We start from the raw sequence: 11,041 nt of genomic DNA, 5'->3' as shown, positions 1-11,041 counted from the left end.
AGAAGTTGAACTGGGCTCAACTTCCTGCGACGGAGCTGCGACAACCTGTGACGCAGAATTTTGCAGAAAAACTCTCGATCGCGTCGCAGCAGTGATATTGTGCATCGCGCTTGACAGGGGTTTCACGTTTCCATGAATATCAGACAACCGATTGATCAGGTCTTGGGCATACGGTGTAGGACTGGTGTTCCCCACATGCAACCAAGAGAACAGAAACCCACGGTCATTGAACCTGTGACTACAGGCTTACATTGTATTGCACTTTTCAAGCACACTTCCTCTCTCCCCCCCCCCATCTTATATTCATAACTGCGCGCTCTGCCTTGTACTTCCTCTGGGTTGACAGACGTAGTTCATATCTGCACTCAACACTGCCCACAGTGTACTGTCTTGCTTTTCTTAACGACATCCATGGTGCGTTGTCTTGTTTGTCTTAACATGCAGGCATCAGTCAGTAATGTTGCGTGCAATGCGTCAGGCCTCATCAATGTCAAGAAGTTTGATTTGGTAAGTCAGTGCGACACCACAGGAGACACTGGACTGGAAATGTGTAGAGCAATTGTAGTGCGTTTTAACGGTGTAACCCTCTAGATTTCTGCAGATATTTCCAATCTGAGGAATACAACTATTGCCGCTACGTCGACTGTTTGATTTCCACTGTCTTCCTATATGGTGTGGTAGGAATAGTGGCAGAGGACTGCCCACCATCTAGGACCAGTGGGATGATGCTAGCCTGCCACAATACACAATAATCTACGTAGACACAACAATTTGTAGTAATAATCATGTGAAAACGTTCCTGGGACTTACCCACCACCTATGCCTTGATGTGTATAGAATGAGCACGCGGTTGATCCTTTTTATTGTTGCAATACACCGAGGAGATTGATAATAATTTGTTTTGGTTAAAAACGTCCGGTTTGTGTGTGCATGCTACTCTTGTTCTATTATCTGTATTCTATTGCAGTCTGCACAGTCTTCAATCAATTCGACTCTGGTATCCTATCCCGTGAATGCACTCACTGGAGGCAGTACTCACACACCAGCAACTGCCTATAAGGTTTGTGTTGTTATGCCTGCACTCTGCAGCGAAGTGGGGGATTCCTCTGCAAATGCTTTGCCTTGTGATAACTCTAATTTCAGAAATTTTCGGTGCTCAATATTTTCGGTATGAGGGCAACATGTAGGCTAGGTTAACTGAACAGAAATTTTCGGTGCAGAGAAGCAGTTCCCTATTGGTATGCGTGTTAGTGTTTGTTCGGTGTGTTGACATTTTAGGTGTGAAACAGACGCACCAAAAGTACCGAAAATAAAAGTACACCAAAAATTTGTGAAATTACAGTACATCATAATTACATCACCGTATTGCGTGACTGATCCTTTCAATGTTCTAATCTTTCAAGTGACTTTTCCTTTTCTACCTGGACGCCTCCTTGGTTTACCTTTTCTCTCTAGCACTTCTCTTGTACCTTCTTGCTATTATTCACTTAATGTGGGGCTTTGAATAAAAAAGTCGAACACGCACATTATGATGATGTCAAACGTAATGCCTTTCTTAAAAAGGGCATACTGAATCACTCTTGTGAACGGATCTGTTTAGGTCTCAGTAATTACCTCCTATGTGGCAATTATCTTCATGTGGTTTCTTGATGATACTCTGCTATGATGTCATTGTGGTGTCATTGTGATGTCATAGTGATATCATAGGGATGTTATAGTGATGTTCTGATGATGTCATAGTAGTGCCATAGTGATGTTATAGTGATGTCATTGTGATGTCATTGTGATGTTCTGATGATGTCATTGTTGTTTATCCCACTGCAGGAATGTAGCAGTACTGTGTGTCAAGTGCCGATTATGTGCATAATCCCGCCACAAAACAAGGATGCTAATACCCATATTACGATGACTTGGAGCGTCTACTCTAACAACGTCCAAAAGGTATTGGCCTTCACATCTGCAAAACGCATGGGGAGCAACTCGCTCACCACAGAGTGACTTAAAACTGACTTAGTTGTGTCGTCCTGACTCTGCGACTAACAAAAGATGAAGTTACAGGGCAATGCGCAGGAGTATACCCTGGCGCCGAGACAAAAGGCGGATTCAAAGGCGCCGTATGCAGTATTCCCGTACGCTGGGTGCCAGACGTGGTCTTGCAGTGCCCATTCATGTACAGACGTGGGTCCTGCAGTGCCCATTTGCCGTCGGGGGGTTTTATTCCCTCGCACGATAGCCCTTCCGATTACTCTCGATATCTCTTATCACACGGACGCCACACTCAGAGAACAGATTATTTTAGTCTTACTCCAAGGAGAGTCTCAAGAAGAAGGCACCCAAAACAAGCAGAATGCGCCCGATAAGCATGCAAGCATGCACACAACAGCAAGAACATGTACGACAATCACGCAAGCATGCGCAACCGGCGCAGTCCGCGCACACGTGCCAAAAGGGGCACACACGTGCCAAAAAGGGCAGGGACAACATACTTCCACATGAAAAAAATGCATCCTCTCCTGAGGATGGGAGAGAAGAAAAACAAAACGAGAAGACAGACAGGAGAAGAAGACAGGAAGAAGAAAGAAATGAAATATGTACAACATAGATAGGCGAATATATAAACAAAAAAAAGCACAGACGAGACCGTTGGGCAAGTGACGAGTAGGCCAGGAGGGTTGACACCAGCCGGGAGCCCCGCAAAACTGTGCAACAATTGAGGAACCTGCAAGCAACAGTTTCAAAGAGGACCCCGGCTGGCGAGCTGCTCCACCTGTTTATGCCCTATCCTTGTAGGGATCTTTTACAGAACAGCACCAACCTAGGACACCACTCACCCAAAGGAAACGACGAACAAAAAATACATAAGGCCACACTGAAGAAGGTCTGTGGTTCGACTCACCCGACCGACCGTACATTTTTCAGCCCGACCGTAACTTTTTTTCGGCGGGCTGTCGTGTGACTGACGTACGTGGACTGAACACGTCCACGTCTACGTGCTGTGCAGCGTGAGTCTGCGGACGCAGGCGGCTCCTTTTGGACTTGACTTGTAGTTGTACTGCAGTGCAGCGCAGTGAGTGGTAGACCCGGGTGCTCGAATCAGAAACGATTTGACAGGTGTGCAATTTCTCATCTGTAAATCTCAACAATGTCAGAATATACTTTTGGAGAGGCGATGGAACAGGGAAGAGAGTCTGGCTTGACCCACCCAGCAGGAATTCAGAACCTGGGTGCGCTACAACACAAGCTACAGACGCAGTAAAATTGTCGTATTTCCTTCGGATTTTTTATTTGAAAATTGGGTGCTCGAATCAGAAACAGCGAACTCGTCAGATCGTCTCCGATTCAAGCACACGGGTCTGCCATCGTCTACGCTTGGTGTGGCAGTTGAGGGCAGGGAGTAGTAACTTACTACTTCATTTTTGAGAGCAAGATGGTCAGTGGAGCCGCAGATTCAGCAGGTCTTTGGCAGCACCGTACAGGAGACCCATATCCTCGAATCAAGGACCCAGCAAAAAGTGGGTCGCGAGTATTTCAAAAAGTGTTTACCGGGCAGCGCTGAAATTTGGCATACCGTTAGCAGGCCGTATGTTGATGGTATTTGTGAAAACTAAACGAAATCGGAACAAGTTTAGGTACAATTTCAGGGTGTTTCTGTTTTGGTACCCTGTGTCTCATTCGAGCACCCGGGTCTACGACTGCTGCCTTGTGCTGGTAGTAGAGTCTACTCGATACGACCACCGGCAGACTGGCGAGACTTATTTTGAAGTGACCGTCCGGTTGAGAGTGATTGCCTCGTTCCAGATTAAGGACGGCCTTCTGTTTTGGGATGAAGGACAGACGAGATTGCACTTTCCTCGTGTATTGGGAACGATATTTCACCTGTACCGGTAAGTTGCTGCTCCATGTGTGCAAGCACAGGAAGCATCGATGGAAAAGCCCATGTATTCGTGCACGCCGACACCAAACTAGCAATACATGTACCGGTACATTGTACAATTTGTACTTCGAAGTAGTTCCCGAACTTACTTTCAACTCGCATCGTTCTTCATTTGCTTGATGATTTGGACAGTCAGAGTCACCACTTGAAGTTATTCTCTTCTCGTTCCAGAGCTACACAATGTTTCAAAGTATTAGCCAGTGATCCCTTTATTGATAGCTTGCATAGACCTCGGTCCTACCGGTAGGACCTACCGGTAGGACCATCATACACAGACATGCTGCATGGCCTCTGTTCTAACATTGACCAAAAACTTGATTCTAAACTGTTGCTCAGGGGCTAATGAAGGAGTCCACAAATTTTGGACGTAATCGCACAAGGCATACTACGAAATTCCATGGTAACAGCCCATGGTAACCATGGAAACGGTGTATGGAATTATGCACTCCACTGCCTTGGCAGACTAATAAAAACATTAGTACCTCACCACGATTGATGTGCCATGGTCAAAATTCACTTTGGACAGAGTTGCTAGCGCTCCGACAGGAGTATGTGCGGCCATTTTGACAATTGATAAAATTGCGCGTATGCAATGCACTGGACATAGCCTTGCATTTTGCGCCATTACTTTGCCTGACAAAGACCTCATCTCAACAATTGTTTCAAGAAATTTCTCAACCAAAGGCACTTTTGCAGCGCGATTTCTTGGGTCCTACCGGTAGGACCCGTGGTCCTACCGGTAGGACGGCATGCAAGCTATCATTATACAACATGTATGGCATAACACTGCGTAATAATGCCGATGTACTGGGTGTCTAAAGGCAGTACAGTGTATTTACATGTACTAAAAATATATATTAAAAAAAAAATCCGCCCGCCCGCCCGTAAAAAAAATGTCCATGTTAGTCGAACCACACACCTTCTTCAGTGTGGCCTAATGAGGAAAAAATTAAGCAAATTCGTTGACACAATGGACCTCAACGAGGGAGACCAGTTCCGACCCCACACTGGGAGGGGAAGGTGCACTGTCCGGCACACCACCAGCCGGCGACGGAGCAGCGAGGGCGGCGCGACGCTGCGCCGCTCAGCGGGCCCGGCGCCTCTTGCGAGAGCGGCGGGACCGTCGGCGACGAGGCACCACTGGCGCTGGCGCTGCAGCTACCACCGGCGAGGAAGCGGACAGAAGGGAAGCCGGACGCATGTCTTCGGGAAGCGACTCGAAAAACGACTTCCACTCCTCGATGAGGTCCAACACCATGGCCGGGTCGGCGAGGGCAACACTGAGCAAGAAAGAAGAAGAAAAAAGAAAAAGAGGAGAAAAAAACAACCAACTGGGAGTATCCATGGTATACAATAGCTACATCACCAACCCCTCCACGAGAGGTCTAACTGACCCTCGTCAAGGGCCGCATAGCCCCCCGGGGGCAGGGCACACCTCCGCTGAGGACGTGGTGTCCCGGGCGGATGGGTGGGAGAAACCAGAGGATCTGCGTCGGGGTCAACAACGGACTACCCGGCAATGAAGAATCAGGAGGATTCGGGGCCGGGGTATCCGGGGGACTACCCACCAAAGGAGGGGAACCCCGGTCACCAGCAGGGGGCACAACCACCGGAGATGGGGGAGGTGTGGGGAGGTAACCCGGGGGCTGAACCAACCCTGGGACTGACCTCGCAAATGGGGCCGGCAGAAACAGAGCGGGCCCACCCATGGAGGAAACCGCCGGTCTTTCAGGCGTGGCGGGCCCGGTAGCTGGAACCCCTGGGGGAACAACCACCTTACCCTGCACCACCCGCAACCTATCCACATGCACAGTCAGGTGCTTAGCATGTCGGGGTGAAGGAGGAGGACCCACCCGGACAATCGCACACACAACTCCCTTCACCACTTCCACCTGCCAGGGGCCAGTCCACGGGCGGAACAGCTTAGGGTTGGACCCAGGGGGCGGAACAGCATGGAGCCAAACATAGTCCCCAGGTTGTACCGTGGGCAGTTTAGTTCGGCGATCGTACGCTGCCTTAGCCACTCTGTAGGCTACACCGAGGCGGTCACGTACAACGCCAAAAGCCCGACCCAAAGACGACCGAAGATTGGACACGTACACAGGCACAGGGGCTTCCATGGGGGTATTAGGTGTAGGTAAGAACAAGTCCAAGGGTAGACGGGCCTCCCTCCCAAACAGGACAAAATGGGGAGTAAACACGGTAGAGCGGTGGACCCCGTATTGTAGGTAAATTGTACCAGGGAAAGATGTTTGTCCCATTTTTTTTTTATTTTTTAAATCCAATAGATACACTTCAAGTTGTGAAGCTAAACAAAATTTGGCGGCCGTATCATAATGAGGCGTGTCAAAGCCTTCAAAGAAGAGCAATAATAGATAAATCAACGGGGCAAAAATAAATAGCAATAAATAATTTAACACTTGCGAGTTGTGCGTTCACAGCATCCTCTCTGCCTCAATAAATACCAAGTAAATACACCGGGAGCCTCAAAAGGCGACGGCAATAATTTAGAATCTTGCTTCGATAAATAGGAAGGATATTGATGAAAACTGAGAACAATAAAATTAATAGAAATCTCTGGTGTCCCTTGACACCACTGTTATAGTCTGTTCTGTGTAGCAAGGACGGCGACGTGTTCATAATCATAAGGCCGTGATGTGATACTTGACAAAGACCAATTTAGGACCTGGCTCGATATATTGATGCCGCCAGCCGCGGCCTGTGTCCATTTAGCTCCTACCAGGCACTTGTCCTCTTGATAGCAGCTACACGAGCTTCGCATCTTCTTGCTTGTCTTCAGCCAGCGTGCTTTGCCATCTTGGCATGTCATGTGGTACTTGACAGAGACTGATTTATGACTGTATACAATGCAACGACAATTAGGACCTTCACCGTGCTGATAGTAGGACTCACAACGTTCCAGTATGTCCATCGTCTTCGGCTTTCGACCAGGTTCAGTCTGGTTGACGTACAACATCCGTAGCGACTTGTCCACTAGAGGCAGGTTGGCCGCAGGCTCGGACCGCCCATCAGAAGTTGAGGAGTGTCTGGGCGTTTCGTTGCAGAGGATGCCGCAGCTACTGCTGAGAGTGTTGAAGTCGCTTTGACTAAGGTGTCTCCTCTTCGCCAGCCGCGCACAGGCATTCGCTGACGATTTGTTGGTAATTATCACCACCAGCATCCATAACAGCATCGTACTATAAAGTTTGAAAACTGAAACACTGAGTGACGTCCACATCCTGATCGTCGGAGAGTGATAGCTATCCAGGTTTTAACACAGCACTCAGACTAGTCCTAGCCACTTGATGAATTGTAAAAGTAGGATTGAACATTAAAAGAAATGAGGATACTGAAAAATTGAGCAAGTGAGAGTTTTCAAGTCTTTCAGAAGGCGTTCTGTGCAAGCTGATTCTCTTGGAGAGCATCATTGAGTCTGTAGCTCGCATGTCCAACTCTCAACGCCAGGAGACCATCAAGACATTCAAGACCATGTTTGGACGGGATTTGATCGACGATCTGAAGTCTGAGCTTGGAGGTGACTTCAGGACACCGTGCTTGCTCTGTTCATGAAGCCAGCCGACTTTGATGCAAAGTGTCTGCACAAGGCTATCTCTGGCTTGGGTACTAAGGACAAGGTTCTGATTGAGATCATGTGCAGCCGAACCAATGAGCAAATCGCTGAGATCAAGGCAGCATACAAGAAGAAGGCACCCAAAACAAGCAGAATGCGCCCGATAAGCATGCAAGCATGCACACAACAGCAAGAACATGTACGACAATCACGCAAGCATGCGCAACCGGCGCAGTCCGCGCACACGTGCCAAAAGGGCAGGGACAACACATTCATGTACAACAGTTGTACACAATCACTCCAGAGTGTGTGGCACTGAACTATTCCACTGTGCTAACACCTTCAGGTCCTGTACTTCTTTTGAAGCATGCAATTATGAACGGGATGTATATTTGCCATCAGAAATTGTCACCTCAACACTCATCTCCTGCTGCTGGCATTTGTTGTGTTGTTGCTTGCTTGACTGCAGCTGTTGGAGTCCAATGGTAAAGTGAGCCTGGCAGTGTCTGCAAGGATCCTCAACACAACACTGCCACGAGGATATTCTGCCACTTTCTCGCCAGAGCCTTCGAGTGTAAGTTGTACAATACTGATCATGTTTCCAAAATCCAAAATCCTGTGAACAGAATACAAGTGGAAACAACGGCCTATTTGTTCACTAACTCATGTCGGATAGCAACGTGAGGGAGCTGCACTTCGTATTCAAGTTTGGTGTTTACCTGCTCAAGTGTCTACGTACATGATGTCCATGATGGCATAATGGACTTTGTACCCAATTTTTTGACCTGAATTTTGTTCAATGTGGTTGCTAATACTGCTGTTGCTGTCTTCTTCATCTACTGAGAAGTTGGCCTTTGATAACAAACTGGGAGGAACTGGGTGATGCACGGGATGAAGAGATAGAAGAGCATAAGGAAAGAAAGAAATGGTGACAAGTAGACAACTCTGGTACTGTTGTTGCTATTAGGGAGGTTTCGCTCTACGTAATGACGTATGAAAATCCGTATGTACTAGTAGTACGCGCCGGGGAGCAAGGGCAACTTTCATACGTAAATCTCTTTACGGATTTCCGTAGGAAAGCTGTTTCCTACGTTGGGTCCTCCATAGGACTTTTTGAAATATTTTTCACATTTTCCGGATTTGTCCATGGCAACGTTCAAGCCGCGCGAAACACAAGGTACACACACCGTACACCACGTGCAAAATAAAATGGAAACGCGGTTTCTGTTCGTGGTGCATGCGGTGCACCGGTGGGCGCATGCAGCCACCGCGTCTCCAAAGCAACAACGCATGTTTAGCAGTCGTGGAGAAATCACGTAGAGCGAAACCCAACAGCTCTGATTTTTACGTATGAAAATTCCGTGCAGTTCCTACATTATTTTCATACGTAATTCCGTAGAGCGAAACCTCCCTATTGCTGTGTTTTTTCACGGAGAAGGCGGACAGCCTTAACATGCTGCGCTGGTTTTCAATGAATTGTTTTGAGTTTTGCCAGTACAAGAGTTGTTTCCAGATTGTTTAAAAAAATTGCTGTGTGTGCTGCTGCTGCTGTGCTTGTGTGCAGAGGGCAACTGAGTACAGTTTGCCGGAAGAACAGGCAACGGCCAGTGCAAACTCTGGTGTAATCATCGGCGTTGTGATTGGTTGCCTGGTGCTCATCGCTATTATCTTTGTCGTTCTCTACATGGTAAGTACTAAGCAGGCGGTGTAAAGTGTGGCTCGGTGAAATCTGATCGCACGAGTCATGTACGCTGCCCCAGAGTGTGTACAGAGTGTGAATACTGTACAGGGTGTGGATACTGTACAGGGTGTGGATACTGTACAGGGTGTGGATACTGTACAGGGTGTGGATACTGTACAGGGTGTGGATACTGTACAGGGTGTGGATACTGTACAGGGTGTGGATACTGTACAGGGTGTGAATTCAGTACAGGGTGTGGGTGCTGTACAGGGTGTGGATACCGTGCAGGGTGTGAATGCTGCACGGGGTGTGGATACTGTACAGGGTGTGGGTACACTGTACTGTACAGGGTGTGGACACTGTACAGGGTGGAATCGTGGTAGAGTGTGTGCAGGAGGAAGTGTCTTGTTCTGTTTCCCTTTGAATGTTGTACTCTCCAAGCCCTGGGGAAGATTATTTTGACGGAGTATTCCGTTTTCTGCTTCTTTTCCATGGAATAGCTTGGCTTCTTTAAACGCAAGAAGCCGGAAGAAATGGCACAGGCTGATGGGGCAATGGCTTGGCGCAGCGCAGCTCCCGATCAGGTTACTTCAAAGGCCCATGAAGCAACTGCGGAAGATGAAGATGATGCCGAGATCTAGCGCAAAGAAGCAGCTGCTGGAAATTTCCTTGTAGAGAGAGAGAAAGAGGAAGTCCACATATTAGATCTCTCTAAGAATAACTAATCTGATCTATGATAACTGAAGTCACTTGGTCAAGTCACATGGATACTACTGACAGCCTGCACAGTGACCAGCTAGTTAACACTTGTGTGTGTTGGTGGTGGTACCTGTGCAGTGGCTTGATCAGGTGTGACGTTTAACTTGATATAAGCAGTACTCACATGATCACCTTGAGCTGCAATCATGCATACCTTTTGACTGTTGTACATACACGTGCACGATGTAGTGTGACGTTTCAAGTGTATATGGAAAGGTACTACTTCCAGGGGAATCCCCTTTGGAAAGGTGCAAAACTGTTTAGTCTCTCACTGCTGTAATAACCCATCACTAGAGTCGTCGCCGTCCTGTGTGCATCAGACGCTATCATACGCTGGCTGATAACTAGAATACTGTACTTGAGACCTGAGCTGTGGGCAGTTCTTGCCTATGTTGCTTGTGTGTTTCCCCGGTAACCATAGCTGGGACCTATAACTGCATGGCTGTATAGTCTGTAGTCTATACAGTGTACAGTGTACATTACATTTTCATTTCACCGGCTATGTCTATTATTACCAAGCTTTCCTCGTGCCTCTTATTCTTATTGTCGTCGGTGGTGTTGTTGTTGTTTGAATTCTTTATTCTCACGATTGTTGTTGCTGTCGTCTTCATCTTTGTTGTGTATTTTTACAATAATATTGTGACAATATTATTATTATACGGTGTTGCATTGCACAGTGTACACTGCTGAGTTGTAGCATTGCAATTTCAAGCCATGCTGGTGCTTAAGATCGTTTAAAATGGTGAAGCAGGTTGTGTAGTGGCGCACCCACAGTTGCATACTGCACTGGGCAAACAAGGGGGAGGTATGCAGAGACCAGTCATGCACAAAAGCAGATCAAGACATTCTTTGCTTTTGACCATTCTACTCATACTGAGTGGAATTTCACCTGAGCCGACAGTGCGTCAACCTGGGAGTAATACGATAAGGAGGTTTCGCTCTACGGAATTATGTATGAAAATAACGTAGGAACTGCACGTAATTTTCATACATAAAGATCAGCGCCTGTTGGGCTTCGCCAAGAGTAGATAAACAAGAGTGTGCAACTCCGGATCTCTCCTGCATAATCTGCAGATACCCCCGCCCACGGCGGAAT

The 11,041-nt window shown here is 47.5% G+C and overlaps 1 protein-coding gene across 1 annotated transcript in view; it reads left to right on the top strand.

The window, feature by feature from the left end:
- The window catches only part of LOC135808176 (integrin alpha-8-like), a 34,027-nt gene extending 23,354 nt beyond the window's left edge, over positions 1-10,673 (top strand). The window contains exons 25-30 of the mRNA XM_065321328.1: positions 445-507; positions 968-1,060; positions 1,825-1,941; positions 7,975-8,079; positions 9,070-9,192; positions 9,687-10,673. Of these exons, the coding sequence (XP_065177400.1) occupies positions 445-507; positions 968-1,060; positions 1,825-1,941; positions 7,975-8,079; positions 9,070-9,192; positions 9,687-9,827 (642 nt within the window). The 3' untranslated portion in view covers positions 9,828-10,673. The remainder of the gene's footprint in view (positions 1-444; positions 508-967; positions 1,061-1,824; positions 1,942-7,974; positions 8,080-9,069; positions 9,193-9,686) is intronic.
- The last annotated feature ends 368 nt before the right edge of the window (positions 10,674-11,041 follow it).

Source organism: Sycon ciliatum, chromosome 2 (assembly GCF_964019385.1).
Source record: "Sycon ciliatum chromosome 2, ocSycCili1.1, whole genome shotgun sequence".
In the NCBI taxonomy this organism is placed as follows: Eukaryota; Metazoa; Porifera; class Calcarea; order Leucosolenida; family Sycettidae; genus Sycon; species Sycon ciliatum.
This window is presented reverse-complemented; position numbering and strand designations above follow the sequence as displayed.